Source organism: Colius striatus, chromosome 2 (genome assembly GCF_028858725.1).
Source record: "Colius striatus isolate bColStr4 chromosome 2, bColStr4.1.hap1, whole genome shotgun sequence".
NCBI classification, from domain to species: Eukaryota; Metazoa; Chordata; class Aves; order Coliiformes; family Coliidae; genus Colius; species Colius striatus.
Window position 1 is genome coordinate 47127256 of NC_084760.1, and position 19647 is coordinate 47146902.

General features: G+C 49.8%; 1 protein-coding gene across 2 annotated transcripts; it reads right to left on the reverse strand.

Annotated features, from left to right (window-relative positions):
- Positions 1-589: 589 nt before the first annotated feature.
- HADHB (hydroxyacyl-CoA dehydrogenase trifunctional multienzyme complex subunit beta) lies at positions 590-19435 on the reverse strand. Of its 2 annotated transcripts, none has more exons than XM_061990762.1 (16): positions 19374-19435; positions 17023-17105; positions 16612-16653; positions 14742-14838; positions 14067-14111; positions 12836-12935; positions 11516-11603; positions 9896-10083; positions 8030-8210; positions 6323-6444; positions 4735-4814; positions 4055-4102; positions 3624-3711; positions 2742-2816; positions 2216-2380; positions 590-1162 (listed from the first exon to the last, which is right to left on the reverse strand). In XM_061990762.1, exons 2-16 carry the CDS (start codon positions 17087-17089, stop codon positions 1127-1129), a joined length of 1422 nt encoding a protein of 473 aa, XP_061846746.1. In that variant the 5' UTR covers positions 17090-17105; positions 19374-19435; the 3' UTR covers positions 590-1126. The 2 variants fall into 2 exon arrangements, with proteins under 2 accessions (XP_061846746.1, XP_061846747.1); XM_061990763.1 differs by lacking the exon at positions 19374-19435 and adding an exon at positions 19345-19366.
- Between the last annotated feature and the right edge of the window lie 212 nt (positions 19436-19647).

The following is a 19647-nucleotide window of genomic DNA, read 5'->3' on the forward strand; positions in this document are numbered from 1 at the left end:
GCAATGAGTAACCACCACCCCCAGTCCCTGATTTGGGTGTACCACAGCTGCTTGGGAGCTCTCTCTCTCATACGAAGGACTTCTTTGCAAGTTGCAACAGCCAACCCTGAGTAACAAAACTAGAGAGAAGAAAACCACCCAGAACTGTTCAGTGTCGGGCCCCTCACTCCAACAGGGACAGGGTCCATCTCTGCTCTCAGGTAACAAGTAACAGGACAAGAGGAAACAGCCTCAAGTTGCTCCAGGGGAGGTTTAGACTGGAGCTGAGGAAGAACTTTTTCCCTGAGAGGGTTGTCAGCCCCTGTCCCAGGCTGCCCAGGGAGGTGGTGGAGTCCCCATCCCTGGAGCTATTGCAAAGCCATGTAGCTGAGGTGCTGAGGCACATGGGTCAGTGGTGAGCTTGGCAGGGTGAGGGGAGGGAGGAGAGGCTGGATTCCATAATCTTAAAGGTGTTTTTCATCTAAACAATTCTATGATTCTCTCATTTCAGAGGGCAGCGACCTGGTGCCACCTCAGCACATACACCCTCACAACCATCACCTCCAACATATTTCAAGTGAGCGGAAGCAAAGAAAAAAAACAGAGATGATTCATCTTTTTTCCTGATTTATTGTGGCCAACATCAGTGACACACATTTGTCAGAAGCAATTTGCTAATTCCAATGCTGTTTCAACGTGGTGCAGCAAACTCCCTCCTCGCCAACTGGGTCAGCCACAGTTTCAACCACCTCCTGAAAGCTTTGGTGCTGTCTCTTAAGGGCACGTTGACTCTCACCTCAGCTCACCCACCTCTGGTACTTTACATTTTCCTTCTCTCCAAATATAATTCTGTGTGCACAGCTTTGGGATTATTCTTCTCTATAGGGAGAAGGCTTATTGAACAGTTAGTGCAGGAATCAGAGAGGTTACAAGGACTGAGAGCCACATCCACTTCTACTCCCCTGGAAGTAGAAGATTTCTTAGAGTGTGTGTGTTAGTTGAAAATTACCAGCTGAGGAACTAAAAGGTATTTACAAAGGCCACCAAAAAACCCTTTCTGAGAAGGATTGTATGTTTTCACTAGTGCATTGAAATGGCATTGCCAGGACAGGCTGCAGGAACAGCTGCTCAGCCGGCCCTACCCACGCTATTGAGGGTACAGCTCCACAATCATCGCGTGGCCCTGAAAGGACAGAGAGAGAACAGTCACCAAAAGGGCTCTGGGATAGTCAAGGCACCAGAGCCCACTCTCAGCAATGCACCCTGCTCTCCTGAGGGCCACATTAGGAACTGGGGGTACATGGGAACCAGAACCCACAGGTCACAGACGGCCAGGATGCGAAGTACCACTCACTGCAGCCTCAGCCACAGCTCCTCTCTCAGCCTCCACAGCTGAGGGAAGAGTCTCATCCCAATTTTCCTTGGAAAGATCTTTCTTCCAAAGATCAGAAGAATGCCCTTGAGTGCTGTGTTCAGTGTTGGGCCCCTCACTGCCAGAGGGACACTGAGGGGCCGCAGCGTGTCCGAAGCCGGGCAGCGGAGCTGGGGAAGGGGCTGGAGCACAAGTGTGCTGGGGAGGGGCTGAGGGCCCTGGGAGTGTTCAGTCTGGAGAAGAGGAGCCTCAGGGAAGACATGATCACTCTCTGCAACTACCTGACAGGACATTGTGTGCAGGGAGGGGGATAAAAATCAGTCTCTGCTCCTCAGCCACAAGCAGCAGGACAAGAGGAAAATGGCCTCATGTTGCCCTAAGGGAGGTTTAGATTGGAGTGTGGGACAACCCTTCCCCAAAGGGTTGTCCAGCCCCGGCCCAGGCTGCCCAAGGAGGTGGTGGAGTCCTCATCCCTGGAGGGATTCCAAAGCCGTGTAGCTGTGGCTGATGGACAGGGCTTAGTGATGGCTGTGGCAGTACTGGGTGACTTAGTGATCTTCGAGGGCTTTTCCAACCTCAGCCATTCTGTGCTCAGAAACCACAGTTTGAAGTCTCTGAGTCACAAAATAAAACCTTTAGAATGCGACAGAAATCTCTCCTCCCTTTATTACCACACGGGCAGCAACAGGCTGCAGCCACCTTTGCCCAGGGATGACGTGATGGGCTGGCGAGTCTCTGAAGCAGAGAGAGCACACTGAAGGGACCTCATGAACCCTTCAGAGATACCCCCAAAGCTGCTATAATTAGAAAGTATTCCCCATGCCAGTGAGAGGAGAGAGGTGAGGACCCATCCCACGCCCTTACCTGCCCTCCTGCCGCACAGGCTGCAACCAGGGCGTACTGCCCTCCCTCCTTCTTCAGCCTGTGGGCTGCAGTGATCACCAGACGGCAGCCAGTGGCAGCAAAAGGATGTCCCAGTGAGAGGGAACCACCCCAACTGTTAAACTTCTCCAGAGGAGGGGCTCCAACCTGCAGAGACACGCAGAGTGACACAGTCAGTTGCCTCTGGAGCATGACTGCATGGTGACCCCCATCAGCCCCAAGCCTGGCTGTAAGAAAAGGGTTTATTGGCCATATGTGCCCCATGACAGGGCAGAACTAAGCAAAAGGCTTTACTGCTGTACCTACAGCCAGCCAGGTATGCCCCGTGCTGTTTGGTGAAGCCTCCAGATGAAGCCTCACCAGGGCAGAGCAGTTTGCTAACCCAGAGCTCAAGAAATGTTTCCTCTCCTCACAGACTGTAAGGAAAGCCCTGATGTGCAGCCCCACTGCAACAAGGAATTCCATCAGTTCCAAAGTTAACAATGGAAGTGTCCTGCCCATGTCTTACCTTGGACTTTCTGCCCATGTAGTTCTGTGCAAACCAGTCCGAGTCCATAGCCTTCAGGTTGGCCAGTATCTGCCCCTGAAAAAGAGAGGAGTGTTAACAGGGCTAACTGTAGACTGGGAGGCAAACTTTTGTTAGCAAAGAAGAGACAGAGGTTGGCCACAGCCAAAAGAACAACACAGCATCTAGAAAAGGCCTTTAGCAGGATGAGCCCTGAGCATAGACGTTGGCTCCCCCTCAGCTGGAAAGTGTCATAACTGTCAGCAGGAAACAATGATGTAACACCTCCAAGCAGGAGGTGGGCACAGGAGGCTTCTTCCATACAAGTGTCTTGGGAAAGTAAGACTTGGGAAAGTATTATTTTAGAACAATCTGCATTCCTTTGGTGACTTAGAATTATAGAACCATAAAATCATTTTGGTTGGAAAAGAACTTGAAGATCCTCGAGTCCAACCCCTCCTCTCACCCTGCCAAGCCCACCACTGACCCACGTCCCTCAGCACCTCAGCTACACGGCTTTGCAATAGCTCCAGGGATGGGGACTCCACCAGCTCCCTGGGCAGCCTGGGACAGGGGCTGACAACCCTCTCAGGGAAAAAGTTCTTCCTCAGCTCTAATCTAATCTGGGGCTATTTGAGGCCATTTCCTCTTGTCCTGTCACATGTGACTTGGCAGCAGAGTCAGACCCACTCTCCCACCTTGCCCACAACCTCCTCTTAGGGAGCTGCCAAAAGCAAGAAAGTCTCCCCCCAGCTTCCTCTTCTCCGGGCTGAACAACCCAAGCGCCCCCAGACCCTCCCCAGCAGACTTGTGCTCCAGATCCTTCCCCAGCTCTGCTGCCTGGCTCTGGACACTCTCTGGCCCCTCAGTGTTCAGAGCACTTACAGCAAAAGCTTCGTGGAACTCAAACACGTCAATGTCATCCAGGGTCAGCCCAGCCTTCTCCAGCACTTTGGGAGTAGCATATGTTGGACTAAAGAAAAGTTTAAAAGCCCAAGTTTAACATCAGTATGTTTCTTCACATCATCTCCTTTTCCCCCAGCACATCACGCCACATTTCTTCTCCCCAGGCTGTGTGGTACAGTCTCCCTGCCCATGCCAATCCAGCTGAAACACAGCCCCAGGACACTACTGGTAGTCCCAACACGCCCAGATGCCCCCAGCAAATCAGGGGGAGTACATCTGGCACAGCTTCCTTCCCCTCCTGAGTCACCCCTCACACTCCTTTGTGAGACAGTCTGAAGAGATGCTGTGTCTCACGAGATCCATCACAAACCCCAGGCTGTTAGGGAATGCTTTTGGTTATTGTCACCTACCCAAGTAGCAGCTGGTCCTTTGGATCCTGGGACACGTACACAAAGTCCCTGCACAGAAGAAACCATTAGTAACTGAAACAGAAGGAATCACAGAATCCCAGAATGGTGGGGGTTGGCAGAGCTCATCCAGCCCAAGCCCCTGCTAAAGCAGGTTCCCCTCCATCCCGTTCCCCTCCAGGGGGCACAGGAACATGTCCAGGCCAGGGCTCCCTCACCTCAACACCAAACAACTTTCTCCTCCTGTGCCACTGGCACTTGCTGGGTTCCAGCTTGTGCCCATTACCCCTTGTCCTGGCACTGGCCACCACACAACAAACACTGGCCCCATCCCCTCCACACACACCCTTTAGGCATTTTTCAGCATTGGTGAGGTCCCCCCTCAGCCTTCTCTTCTCCAGGCTGAACAGCCCCAGGTCCTGCAGCCTTTCCTCCTCACACAGATGTTCCAGTCCCCTCAGCATCTTGGTAGCCCTGGTCCCTGTCTCTCTTGAGCTGGGGATCCCAGAACTAGACAGAGGACTCCAGATGAGGCCTCAGCAGGACAGAGGAGAGAGGGAGAAGAACCTCCCTCAACCTGCTGTCCACACTCCCTTCATGCCCCCCAGGATGCCATTGGCCTTCTTGCCCACAAGGGAAGTGAGAACTGAGTTCAGAGGCCACACAGATCAGCCCCTTTTTACCTGAGGTAGGCCTTTGGTTTGTATCCCATTGCCAGAGCCTTCTCCTCAGACATAAGTAGAACTGCCGACGCTCCATCTGTCTGAAAGAGGCAGAGAAAAGTGATGTCACTGTTTGTGATGAGGCTCCATTCCAAAACCAGAGTGTAATTCTGAGGTGACACAAGCCACAAGCTCACGAAGTTGTCAAAATGAACATCGTGGCTTTGGCACACAACCACTCATTTCTGGGGTAACTGTCTAAGCTGTCCTACAGACTTGTGCCATAGAGCACACTGACAGCATTTCAGCTGCTCCAAACATCAGGGAAAAGGCATCAGGCTTTCCTAAGTCCCCAAGAACACAAAGGAGTGAAGAGTATTGATGCTGAAAGAGCCCCAGCAATAGTCACTTTCTCCCTTTGAATTGCTCATCACAAACCGAAACACCCAAGAACTTGTTAGGGCTGTGTGCAAGAACAAGACAGACACTTTGAGACCTCTGCAGGAGACTGTTAATAGCAATCACCTTCTGCTGAGGCTCAGACATACCTCACCCAATTCACACATCAACCTCTGACTGCAGTATCTGACAAAGCTCCCTTTAAAATTAGCAAAGAGAGAAAGGAGCATATGCAGAAGACAGCTCATTGTACCATGGGATGCTTTGGTTTGGAGGGGACTTTAAAGCTCATCTCACTCCAACCTCCTGCCATGTGCAGAGACACCTTCCACCAGACCAGGCTGCTCCAAGCCCCATCCAACCTGCCCTTGAACACTGACAGGGATGGGACAGCCACAAATTCTCTGGGCAGCACGTGCCAGGGCCTCACCACCCTCACAGATTGACAAAACTTCTTCCCAAGAGCTCATTTCAGTCTCCCCTCTGTCACTTTGGAGCCACTCCCCCTTGTCCTGTCCCTCCAGGCCCTTGCATAAAGTCCCTCTCAGCCTTTCTTGTCAGCCCTTTAGGGACTGGAGGCTGTTGGAAGGTCTCCCCGGAGCCTTCTCTGCTCCAGGCTGAACACCCCCAACTCTCTCAGTCTGTCTCCACAGCAGAGGGGCTCCAGCCCTCACATCATCTCTGTGGCCTCCTCTGGACTTGCCCCATCAGCTTGGTGTCATTGTGCTGTTGGTGCCTAGAGCTGGAGGCAGCACTGTGGGGAGGTCTCCCCAGAGCGGAGCACAGGGGCAGAATCCCCTCCCTGGTCCTGCTGCCCAGACTGCTGGGGCTGTTCTAGAGAAATCTCTCCTCTCTCTCTGTGGATTACAAGACAAGCCTTAAAGTGCTAAGTTTTAATCTAAACTAATCTCATTCCGGGACAGAATTTCTACATGTGCCTTTGAATGATCAACCCTCATGAGGCAGCTACAGAAGAAACCAAACAGTTAGGAGAGCCCAGAACTTCAGAGGATTAGTTACTGATTTTAAAATGAAACAATCCAGTACTTAAATTCACCAAGTTACAACACACTTTAAAGTTGCCCCTGAAAAGTCTGAGAGCACGTGATATCACAAAGGAGACAACTCATTCCCACGGATTATACCAGTGTGATTCTACCTGCCTCTATGAGGCAGGGGGTGAAGGGGAGAGTTTGGGAACAGGCATTACCAGGAAGGAGGAATTGGCTGCTGTGACAGTTCCATATGGCCTGACAAAGGCCGGCTTCAGCTTCCCCATCTGCTCCATGGAGGAAGGACGGATCCCGTTGTCTTTGGTAACTGTGTCTTTACCTGTTGATGAAAAAAAAAGCATCTTGAAAGTAAGGCAAGTCAGCAACATCCATCAATTTGCACATCAGGAGATGGGGGGGATGGAATCTGAAAACTGTGCTTCTTATGACAAGTGGGAGGAGGGAAAAAGGGAAAATCCATTTGTGGTGTCAGGATATTTAACATGTCTGAAAAACATCACTTAAATACTGAAGCAACATTACTTCCTCCATGAAACCTGAAAAAATGAAGAGCTTCGACCTACTTACTGCAAGAAAACACTACCACATGGAAAACCCAGGTGATCAAAGGTTTTAAATTCCGATTACAAAGCCTGAATGGGAGAACTGGGCCTATAATCGGCACACAGTCACGTGCCAAGTTTAGAGGAAGAGCACTGAGAGGAAGGAAGTGCATCCATCTTTCTGTAAATTAAATCAACAGTTGATTAGAATTATTTTTCTAACAAGCTAAATGCTTAAATGAACCAGTTAACAAAAAGGATCTCTGTATCAATAAAGACCTGTGGATCTAATAAAGGTCTCAGTATGAAAGTAACTGTGGAGTAAAATTGCCCCCAATGATTGCCCCAGGCTGCCCACCAATGTCTGCCCAAGGGGGATGGAGGCCACAGAAAGGAAAGCTTAAAGTTTCTCCCCAAATCTTTTTGTATCTGACAGTAAGGCCTTGGTAGAGCCCACCAAACAGAACACATTTCATCTCTTCCTATCCAGCACCAAATTTACCAAGCCAGGATTTAATTAGGCTTTCTGTTTGCCTTTAATAGCTTGAGGGAAAAAGATGGGTTCTCTTGTCCGACTAAAAGAGGAAGGGGATTCTTGGTCCAACTGTTTTGATTTTCCTTGCTCTGTTACATTAGGAGAGGATGTTGAGGGAAGACATGATCACTCTCTGCAATTCCCTGACAAGAGGTTGTGAGGCGGGGGTCAGTCTCTTATCCCCAGTAATGAATGGCAGGATAAGAAGAAACGGCCTCCAGTTGAAACAAGAGAGGTTTGGATTGGAGATGAGGAACCTTCCCTAAAGTGTTGTCCAGCCCTGTGCCAGGCTGCCCAGGGAGCTGGTGGAGTCCCCATCCCTGGAGCTATTGCAAAGCCGTGTAGCTGAGGTGCTGAGGGACATGAGTCAGTGGTGGGCTTGGCAGTGTGGGAGGAGGGGTTGGGCTCAAGGATCTGAAAGGTCTTTTCCAACCATTATGATTCTAAGATTCCCCAGTGCAACAGTTTTCCCCATCACTGCCACGCCCACCACTAACCCACGTCCCTCAGCACCTCAGCTACACAGCTTTGCAATAGCTCCAGGGATGGGGATTCCACCAGCTCCCTGGGCAGCCTGGGACAGGGGCTGACAACCCTCTCAGGGAAAAAGTCCTTCCTCAGCTCCAATCTAAACCTCCCCTGAGGGTGTTTCCTCTTGTTCTGTCATTCATTACTGGAGAAGAGACTGAACTTTTCCAATCTCAACCATTCTGTAACTCTGTACCAAACACACAGAACATTATGCATCTGACTGCAGCACTTCCCCTCCTTTTTAAAATCACATATTTCTTTATTGCATGCCAGCAATGGCACATGTTGCCCTTTACCTGGCACTTTGAAGGGTACCACATCCTGCAGCAAGCCTCCATCCTGGGCTTTCTTTGCCAGCGTGTGGGAACGGAGGGCATACTCATCTTGCTCCAAACGGGAAATGGAGAAGGCAGCAGCCAAGCGATCGGCAGAGTGCCCCATGGTCTCACTGGTGGAGAACTCTGCGACAGCTGGGAGCTGCAAGGCAGGAAAATAAAGTCAGCACAAATAAAGTCATCCCTGGGCAGCTCCATGAAGTTCAGGGCTTGCTGAAGCTCTGCACAGTCTGCCAGAAGTGCCCATCACTGATGAAACAGTTAATATCATGGAATTCTTTCGGTTGGAAAAAACCTTTAAGCTCCTGGAGTCCACCCCCTCCTCTCACCCTGCCAAGCCCACCACTGACCCATGTCCCTCAGCACCTCAGCTACACGGCTTTGCAATAGCTCCAGGGATGGGGACTCCACCAGCTCCCTGGGCTGCCTGGGACAGGGGCTGACAACCCTCTCAGGGAAAAAGGTCTTCCTCAGCTCCAATCTAAACCTCCCCTGGGGCAACTTGAGGCTGTTTCCTCTTGTCCTGTCTTTCATTACTGGGCAGCAGAGACTGATCCCCACCTCACTACAGTCTCCTGTCAGGGAGTTGAGAGTGATCATGTCTCCCCTCAGCTTCCTCTTCATATCAGAGCTATGCAATGAACACATAGTACACATAACAGCAGTGACTTGGTCACATGTATTAGAGGAAGCATAGTTTTCAGAGATTTTAGAAGAAAACAGATAAAAAGTGAGGTCTGGACTGCTAATTACTACAGTATCTCAAGAACTGTATTGCACTGGTCCATAGCAGTTGCCTTGTGTGTTTAACAAGGACAGCCCTAGGAAAGGGGACCAGACTTTTGGGGCTAAGCTGAATCAACACATCCAGGGACCTCCAAATTCCTTGTTTCATACCTTCTCCAACAAAAACAGAGACAGCTGGAGAGTTCAGTTTTGCTTTTACTCTCCCAGCAGCACCAGAAAATCCTTGCATGCATTTATGTCTGCAGTATTCTTATCTTACTTGGACTTTGGCTCTCAGATCTGCCCTACATACTTGGTGGTTGGCTGCACTCACGCTGAAGGCAGACAGCAGTGGCACAGGCACATGTTGTTTTCTCATGGTGGTAATTAGCATAATTAACACAGTGAGGATATTCCTCTCTGATAATAAGCATGTTACTTCTACTAGCTAGGAAACAAAAATTCTTCTGACCTTCTAGGCATAAGTTTTATATTTATGGGAAAAAGCTTCTGCTTTTGTAGTGTCCAGTAAGAGTTTGGCTAGGAGTAGCAGAAGGAGAGGAAGGTTTTGAAAGAAGTTAGGTTTACTGAGGACAAAGAGGTAAGAATCACAGAATAGATGGGGTGGGCAGGGCCCTGCAGAGCTCATCCAGCCCAATCCCCTGCTCAAGCTGGTTCCCCTCCACCAGGGGGCACAGGAACGTGTCCAGGCAGGTTTGGAAACCTCCCAAGAAGGAGCCTCCAAACCCTCCCTGGGCAGCCTGGGTCAGAGCTCTCTCACCTCAACAACAAACAAGTTTCTCCTTGCATTTAAGAGAAACTTTTTGTGTTCCAGCTTATGCCCATTAGCCCTTGTCCCATCACTGGACACTACAGAGAAGACGACAAAAAAGCAGTGAGTCGTAAATGCTAAGAAATGAATTCATCAACTGCAGTTTTAACCTAAAGCACAGGATAGAGATGCAATGAAGGTGAGTCTCAGGCAGTCATCTCACCCTTTTAAAATCTTCTCATCTGAGGCTTAAAATAAAGCCACCTGGTTTTGCATCCCCTTATGAAAGAGTTTAGTGAAAAATCTAAATGCCTGGGGAAAAAAATTACCTCAGGAGCAAAGTAGTCGGGGCGAATTTTGGAAATCAGGGAGAGCTTCTGGCCCAAGGTCTTGGCTCTGTTGAGGGTCAGCATAGTCTTCCTCATCTTCCTACTGTGTCGGATAGGAACGTCTGACATCAACTCCACGCCCCCCGCCACAACGACGTCGCACTGCCCAGCAGCAATCAGCCCCACGCCTGCAGGGACACAGAGCTACACTACCCGTGTTCCACAGACACTCAGCAGCCTAAAGCATCTTGTGAATCACACTGGCTTTGGAATTTTGTTTCCACTTCTCTTTGTCACACACAGCAGTTGGAAGAAGAATAGCCCTAGGAATTTGAGATAGCAACTGGGTCTTGAATATTTTTTCATAGAATCATAGAATGGTAGGGGTTGGAAGGGACCTTTAGAGATCATCTAGTCCAACCCCCCTGCAGAAGCAGGTTCACCTAGATCAGGTCGTATAGCAACATGTCCAGGTGGGTCCTGAAGACCTCCAAGGAAGGAGACTCCACAACCCCTCTGGGCAGCCTGTGCCAGGGCTCCCTCACCTGAACAGTGAAATAGTATTTTCTTATATTTAAGTGCAACTTTTTGTGTTCCAGCTTCATCCCATTACCCCTTGTCCTGTTGCTAGCTACTATAGAAAAAAGGGACGTCCCAACGTCCTGACACCCACCCTTTAGATATTTGTAAATGTTAATAAGATCTCCCTGCAGTCTCCTCCAGACTAAACAGCCCCAGTCCCCGCAGCCTTTCCTCATATGAAAGATGTTCCAGTCCCCTGATCATCTTGGTGGCCCTGTGCTGGACTCTCTCCAGCACTTCCCTGTCCCTTTTGAGCTGAGGAGCCCAGAACTGGACACAGTGCTCCAGATGAGGCCTCACCAGGGCAGAGCAGAAGGGGAGCAGAACCTCCCTCGACCTGCTGGCCACATTCTTCTTGATGCATCCCAGGATGCCATTGGCCTTCTTGGCCACGAGGGCACATTGCTGGCTCATATTTAGCTTATTATCAATCAGCACTCCCAGATCTCTCTCTGCAGAGCTGCTCTTCAGCAGTTTGACCCCCAGCCTGTCGTGGTGCATGGGGGTGTTCCTTCCCAGGTGCAGGACTCTGCACTCATCCTTGTTGAACCTCATGAGGTTCCTCTCTGCCCAACTCTCAAGCCGGTCGAGATCCCGCTGAATGGCAGCACAGCCTTCTTGGGAATCAGCCAGTCCTGTCAGTTTGGTGTCATCAGGGAACTTGCTGAGGGTCACTCTGTCCCCTCATCCAGGTCGTTGATGAAAATGTTGAACAAGACTGGCCCCAGAACAGATCCCTGTGGAACTCCACTGGCCACAGTGGAGTTTTTGCTCAATTTAGGTCAGGTAAAAAATTAAAGTAGCCCTTATCATGGTGTAGAGTTTACCTCCTGACTTACTGACCCTGTGTGCACAGCATGGAAAGGGTATCAAGCTATTGGCAGGTCTACAGCAGAGACATGATTGGTTCAGAAACTTCTCCTTCCATTCCAGAATTCCTTGATTCTTACTTATGTTCAGCAAGCACTTAGACAAGGGACGTAGAGGAGTTGCTAAGCTCCTTCTGAAACTCACAGCTTGTTCTTCCAGCCAACATACCTGTGGTCATAGCCTGGTTTGAAGAAATGCAAGCCATGGTGACAGTATGGGCTGGAGTTTTGTCAGAGAAACCCGCTCCCAAGGCAGCCTGTGGGCAACAAAGAAGAGGGCTGTTGAAACCTACAGCTTTTGCACCACAGGGTCAGAGCTACCTTCTGCCCAGCAACAGGCCTTTCCAGACTAAGCTGAAAACAAGTACATCAAGTTTCCACTCAGGAATTATTGCAGCGGTTCATCCCCTTCCTGGACTCTGGGAACAGGAGACAGCAGCTGCCAAGGCTCTCAGTCAGATTATGTAGTCACTGCCTGACACCCCCTCATCCCCCTTAATACAGGGACAAACTTATCCCATATCTCACTATTTCAAAAGACTTTCCACCTACTTGCCATCATATTTGCTTCACCTGATTTTCAAAGGAATTATCCGGACACCTCAGCCCCACAGTGCTACGACTTTACACAGGACAGAAAACATTCCCTTCAGCTGAGAACACGGCATCTCGCTTGGCCCAGCTGAAAACACAGCCTCTCATCACAGGAAAACTGCTCCCAGCAAGACCTTCCCTACTTGAGACGTGGCCAACTAGTTTAAAGTTCAACAGTTGTTCCCAAGTTAGAATTACACTGCAGCCTCAGCTGACTGGCAGGTGACCAAAGCAACTATTTGCATATATGGGACTGGAGAGACTCTGAGATTAGAGAGCCTCGTAACCTCTCAAGCCTTTCCAGCCCAGGTTACATCATATTTTTTTGCCCAGCTGCACAAAACAACAGCAGAGGCTTCAGGTTAACAGAAAAAAATATCTACTGCTGCCTCTGTAACATTACTTCAGGAGATCAGCTTCTTTCTATGTATAATCAGAATTTTGTTCTCTAAAAACAGGGCAGCTAAGCTACTCCATTTCAAATCATTCAAAAGCTGCATCTGATCAGTCAACTAAAATAAATAAGCCCCACAGTAAAGCAATCTGTCACAGCATGCTCTGGTCCCCTCAAGTACTTTGGACAAAGCAGCATTTGAGTCCAGCTGGTAGTTAAGAGCTGAGTGATCAGCAATCGTCAACAAAAGCTTCTCTTTAAGGGAAGGATCAAGCAGAGGCTTCACAGCATGAAAATGCACTTGATCTACAGCAGATTTCAACAGGAGGCACAGCCCCATCCAGTTAGTGGAAGGACAACACTGCACAACTAGTTTATACCCTCAAATCATGTTTAAATGAGACAGAATACTGGATTTTTCTTTTCTTTGCAAGAGTTTGTCATCTTCACACAAGCTGTAAGAAAATCAGAGTCACTGAGGAAATTCTGCCCATCACCCACCTCTCTGGCAACATTACTCGTTTTCACCTCCTGGATAACTGTGCCATAGACAATGTAATCAACAACATCTCTTGGGACGCTGGTCCGGTTCAGCAACCCCCTGAGGAGAAGATCAAAACAGAATTTGTACCACGCATGCAATAACCTTATCCCAGCCCTCAAACATCCTCTTTCCACCAGCTTGGCTGGAGAAAAAAGGCAATGAGGGAGCCACATGTCCTGCCCCTAGTTCAGAAGAAATCTTGTGTGTGTGCACTTAATGAAAAGTGCAATTGACTACACACTGTAAATATTTATGGTGATAATACCACTATAAATCATTTCATACAAGCAACTGTTCATCACCAACCTCCAAAACAGTTGAATCTTCCCCAATATGGAGTATTCTGACATCAAAATTAAAGGAAGAGGGCCTTAAGGAGTAACAACCAGCCCCCCTTGGTGCAGGAATGGGGAACACTTCAATAAAGCCCCACAGTGTGTTTGCACAGTTCATTAGAACACATTTTACATCATTTGTCAGAACATCTTGACAAACACACCACTACAGCAGTGGTGCCAGGGGAGGTTTAGATGGAGTTTGGGAACAATTTCTTCCTCCAAAGGGTTGTTCTGGTCTGTCCCAGGCTGTCCAGGGAGGTGGTGGAATCCCCATCCCTGGAGCTATTGCAAAGCCCTGTAGCTGTGGCTGAGGCACATGGGTCAGTGGTGGCCGCGGCAGGGCTGAGGGAATGTTTGGATTTAATGAGCTTCAAGGTTTTTTCCAACCTCAACCATTCTGTGATTTTATGAAAACAAACCTACTGCCAAGGACCTACAGCTTTCATCAAGTCACTGCAGAATGGCAGGGACAGGCAAGATGACAGAATGAGCTCACTACTCTTGTTTTGACTGAGTTTTCTGTGTTGCCCAGGTTGTTTTTCCCCACATTCCAACAGCAGCTATTACCTATACATTTCAAAAAGTGCAGCTGGAATTCAAATTAACTTATTTGTCAAAAGCAGGACAACAATGCCATCTAACACCAGGTTCTAACACGAGCCTATTGCAAACCCTACTGTTTGAGCCACCTACTAAGCTGGTGGTGGAACATGAGAAACTAAACACCTGGATTGTTTCATTCACAAAGCCAGAGCCTCAGTTTTCAAACCTGCCAAAGCCACCGTGCTCACATTGAGAGCCCAGCAGCTCAGTGAGCATTCTGTGCCCTCCTAGGAGTTCATTTACTTACTGCAGTGCTGCTCTTGCCAAGTCATGTGGCATAAGATCTGCATACCTGAAAGTCAGAGAAGAGAGGCAGAAACTTAGGGCTGTGAGAAACTGAAACGATGTCTGCCCCACCACTGCAAGCACAGAGCAGCAGTGAGGAACTGGTGATACATCATAAATGTATCCACTGTGATTATTATCAAACATTTCACACCCCAGGGCGTGAAGATTCTACGTGTACAGGTCAAAACACCATCGCTGTACTAAAACCCACTGAAAAGCAGCAGTAACAGCACAAAGGAATCTCTCTACTCATCCCACCTAAGAGCTAGGTGTGGTCCTAATTCAGCTGTGAAACAGGCAGTAGTAAGAAGAGTCGACAGCAGGTTCTCTGCAGCTCTCCTGCTAATTTTGCAAAATTCTTTGCTTTATCTGCTGGAGATTCACCACGAGCTTCCTGTAGGCAAGAAGCATAAAGCCTCCTTCCTCTCAGAATTCAGGTGCAGGGACAACTTTCCTTAAACCACCATGTTTCATTAGCTAAACTGGAATAACTGCAGCAGCCTAACTTACTGTGCTTCAGTACTTTTAGGCATAAGAATATCTGCGTTAAAATGAACAAGCAAGCCAGCATTTCCACAGAAAGATTCTACCACTAAGCAAGCCAGTATGTTATTTTCTGCAGTTTTATACTTACGAGGTGCCTGACTGCAAAAATGGAATACGGACACCCTCCACCACAACAATATTCTTCACTCCACTTTTGGCTAAGGTCTTCTTACTCTTGGGCTGGACTGATAGGAAGAGAGAAGTGCAGTCAATCAGCAAGCTTAAAGTAAGATCCTCTAAAACTACTACAAATCTAACTGTTCTCTTTTGGTGCCTGAGTCAAAAGCAGGGCAGGTAGGACACCTGAGCTGTCACCTTCTCTCTCTAATACTGCAGCATGAAATACCTTTGAAAATGCTGGACAATATGAATGAGGTAGATGAAATTCAAAGCCCGAGTAAGATCTCTCACTTGAGGAGCAACAAGGACTGCAAACAGCAACCCATCCTCCACAGAAATTGCCTACATATGTGCTCTTAATGCACAGCAGAGGTGAGATAATTCAAGGTAAATCAGAACACATTCCAAGAAGTCAACTAACTTATGCTCCCACAGGAAAGCAATAGCAAGAGGAGTGCTTATCATTGCTGTGGGTGACTTGCTACTTCTCCATAAGATGCCCGAGCATCTCACGATCAAGACAAAGCAAATCATGATACACCATTGTTCAACACTGTCACAGCTCCTCTGGAGGGGCTATTAACAAAGAATTCAATGAGAAGGCCCAGGGCAGTGGCCATCCCCTGTGCTGGGCCCTGGTGAGGCCGCAGCTCGAGTGCTGTGTTCAGTGTTGGGCCCCTCACTGCCAGAGGGACACTGAGGGGCCGCAGCATGTCCAGAGCCGGGCAGCGGAGCTGGGGAAGGGGCTGGAGCACAAGTGTGCTGGGGAGGGGCTGAGGGCCCTGGGGGTGTTCAGCCTGGACAAGTGGAGCCGGAGGGGAGACATCATCACTCTCTGCAACTCCCTGACAGGAGGTTGTGGCTGAGGGAGGGTCAGTCCCTGCTCTCAAGCTACAGGCAACAGGCCAAGAGGAAACTGCCTCAAGTTATGTCAGAGGTTTAGATCGGAGATTGGGAAGGGCTTTCACCCTGAGAGGGTTGTCAGCCCCCGTCCCAGGCTGTCCAGGGAGGTGGCGGAGTCCCCGTCCCTGGAGCTACTGCAAAACCATGTAGCTGAGGTGCTGAGGGACATGGTTTAGTAGTGGGCTTGGTAATGCTGAGAGAATGGCTGGACTTGAGGGCCTTGAAGGTCTTTCCCTAGTGCAATCATTCTGTGATTCTATGAATGTCCTAATGCTTCTCTCTCTAATATGTAAAAGCAGATTAAGTCCAGACAACACTGTATTCAAGCCAATTGCAAGCACCAGGTTGAAACTCCAGCATTGTTCTTGGCTTATACAAGGCTCTCTGTGTAGAGCTGAGGAGACAAGGGGGAAGTGCTGTCTGGCCCCATTTCCAAAATCCAGGCAGCTCAAAGCATTAGTCATCCGAGCAACCTGCCCCCAACAAACTCCAGCAGTGCCAGATCACCTCAACTGCTCACCAAGAGCCACAGCTAAAGAGGTAAATGCACCTGTTCATTAGCTCCACTAGGACCTGAGCCTCTTAATGGTCTCACTGGACTTCAGAGCTAACTCCCCAAGCTGCTCATCATCAGAGACAATCCAGTCCCCTCCAGGCAAGTGATCTGGTTATGCCTGAGCAGCTTATAAACCCCAAGCTCAGACTCTCTGGATTCTAGAAACAGCAATCCGTCAGGTGATGAGTGGCACTCAGAGCCTCAGAGGGCTGTGCTGCAAACTGCACTGGGGCTGTAGGTTGATTTGTTTGCAACTGTCATGAACCAAGGTTGTATTTCTGATGTTTATCTAGAATGAGATTCTGCAAAAGGGCGGCAGCTTCAAAAATAAGTCTCCTTTAACACAGAGCCACTGAGAGTCCCAGTGTTTTCACTTTACCTGCAGCTTGTAGCTGTGAAGAGCAGCTCAGCGATCGAGCAACTGGAAAAGAGGAAACAAAAAACCAGGGTCTGTCAAATCTGAGAGGTTAAGGCCACTCCCAGCTTCTGTAACAACTGTTATAAAATGCCATGGTGAGACAGCTGTATATGAACATCACCAAGGTATTCTTCAGTTTACTCTATTCATTGAAACGACACAGTTCATCAACACAAAACTCCTCCCACATCTCATGTGGGACGGGACAAAAGTGGCAACATTTTAAGATGGCTTAAAAAAACCCTTTTAAACCCTTTTTAAAGATTATAACAGAGCAGAGATCCAGCTACAAGCATCCATTCCAAAGCCAACAGTTAAAACAGAACTTTCTGACATACCAATTGAAGCTTTTAATAAAGGTAAGATACTCACAGGCCCTGGAAGCCCATGCTGAGGAAGCAGGGAGGTTTCTGAGGGCGTGAGTCAGCATGGAACTCATTTTGGTATCTAGAGAGCTGGAGAAAGACTGATATTAGTCCAACATGGTGTATCTGGAAGACTGTCAAGGTAAGCGATTGGCCTGCTTCACACAGAGGCAAAAAAGCAAAGAAAAAGAAGACACTGCAAAGGCAGCAGCACAGAGAATTACTTCCTCTTGCACTTTTTGGACCTAACACATGAGGAGTCTGGTTGATGACTGTGGCCTGTAAATAAATACTCCTCTCCCCAGTGACCCAGCTCTGTACTAACCACAGCCAGAGCAGTTTTTGATTCCCCTGCCCAGAACTGTTCCGCCACCCCCCTGCTGGAAAATTGTCCCAGTGCCCAGGCAATCTCCCAGCCAGTGTGACTCTCCTGACGCACTCGCCTTGGCACAACTTCATGCCACTACCCATCATTTTAACTGTTGATGCAGAACCTCAGTAACTTCTGTGGTGTATCCACACAGGAAGCAGAAGATTATCCCAAACACTTCCACTGTAACTTTCCTAAAGCTCATTTCAAAACAGAGCCTACAGACAATCCTGTGGTGGCCAGTGCCAGGACAAGGGGTAATGGGCACAGGCTGGAACCCAGCAAGTGCCACTGGCACAGGAGGAGAAACTTGTTTGGTGTTGAGGTGAGGGAACCCTGGCCCAGGCTGTCCAGGGAGGGTATGGAGGCTCCTTCTTAGGAGGTTTCTAAACCCACATTCCTGTGCCTTCTGGTCAAGAGGAACCTACTTTAGTAGGGGCTTGGGCTGGATGAGCTCTGAAAGTACCTTCCAAACCATTGTTCCAGGATTCTATGAAATCCTCATGTACAGTTTTTATTTCACAGGGCAAAAAATGGTTCTCAGCTCTAGCTCTTTGATTGCTTCATAGCAACATCCATGTCACTCTGTCGGGCTTTTAGCATTCAAGCTAAGAATACTCTCTCTCCCAATTCCCCAGGCTTTCCCTACAGGAAAGCTGGCAATCCCACGTCCAGTCCACCCAGGTATTGCAGCTCTCTACAGCTTCTCAAAACTCAGCATAAGCTGTCATCATCCTCTTTCCACTTGTACCTGTCACAGGTATAGCTTCACACCTGTGACATGCCACACAGTGTTCCTCATTCCCAGCCTGCCCCAGGGATCCCACAACCCAAAACCAGCCTCCTCATGTCAGTAAAGCTTAGAAGAGAGATCTCCTTCTCCTTCCCCTCCACTTCTTCTCTGTGTCATCTCTCTACAAGAGTGCACTTCCTCCAATCCAAGCTCCCTCTCCACACCTGATGGAAGCTTTTCCCCAAATTATCCCTGCCCAACTAACAAAACAGGTACTCAAACCAGACCCTGCACAACCATTCTCCTCATGACCTGATCCACCCTCAACATGCATGAACCCCACATTTTCAATAGTCAGCTGCTCTCCTGGCACCCTGAGACAGCCCTAAACACACAAATCCATCCAGCCAAAGCTCCGTCCAGAGCCTCTGCTCCCAAAAGTCCTGCTAGCACCTGCCTACTTGCACAAGAGCCTCTAATCCTCTCCCTTCTTCCCTCACCCCCCAACACCCTTGACCCTTGTACACACCACAACACGTTTCAAATACGCACTCACATACTGCATATCTGCACACAAGCTACATTCCCCCCACTACACACCTGCTTCTCATCCCTCTCCCAGACCTCATGCCTGCCTGCTCATCTACCCCCTGCACCCCACCTCTGCTCCTCATCCCCCACAACCCCTACATCCACTCCTGATACCACTCCACCCCCACTCCTATACCTCCTCCTCATTCACCTCCCCCCAGACCCCACACCCGCTCCTCATCCCACCTCCAGACCCCACATCTTATTCCCCTGCCCCTGACTCCCGTGCCCGCTCCTCATTCCACCCACCTCCCCCGGATTCCAGAGTTGCTCCTCAGCCCCCTCAACCCCCACATCCACTTCTCGTTCCCCCGACCCCGCAGCGGCTCCTCTTCACCCCCCTCCGATCCCGCACCCGCTCATCCTCCCGATCCTGTTCCTCATCCCCCCACTCCTCCGACCCCGCACTCACTCCTCACCCCCCCCGCCCCTCCCCAGACTCAGCACCGCCTCCTCATTCCCGACATGCCGGACTCCGCACCCTCTCCTCACCACTCCCCCCCTCACCCCAGACCCCACACACAGCCACAACGCACCCCCTCTCCCCCGCCAATAAAGCAACACTCCGTGCCACACACTCCCCTCCGTTCCGCCCCTCACGTACGCCACCGCTCACCACTCCCCGCTTCTCCCACCTCCCCTCCCCGTCTCGTCGGCCCCTCACCCTCAGCCGCCCGTGAACCTCCGCCCGCGCTCAGCACCGCCCAGCACTGCCGCCGCCGCGCCGCCACTCACGAAGGGCCCCGCGCCTGCCACACCCTCCGGGCTGCCCGCTGCTCGCCTGACGGACGCTGCCGATCCCGGAGCCCCTTGCCCGCGCTCTCCCGCTCTACTCTCGCTCTCCATGAACCAGAAACGCCCGAGACATGCTGTGAGTACGGAAGAAAGGGGGAGGCGGGAGCTCGGCGGCGGCGCGGAGCCAATAGGCAGTATCGCGG

Excerpts from the sequence above, each read along its gene's own strand:
- HADHB (XM_061990762.1), bottom strand. The coding sequence starts at position 17,089 with ATGAGTTCCATGCTGACTCACGCCCTCAGAAACCTCCCTGCTTCCTCA. Across the intron at positions 8,211-9,895 it reads CCGACTACTTTGCTCCTGAG|CTCCCAGCTGTCGCAGAGTT; the intron begins GTAATTTTTTTC and ends CCTGCCTTGCAG. Across the intron at positions 2,381-2,741 it reads ACATGGGCAGAAAGTCCAAG|GTTGGAGCCCCTCCTCTGGA; the intron begins GTAAGACATGGG and ends GTGTCTCTGCAG.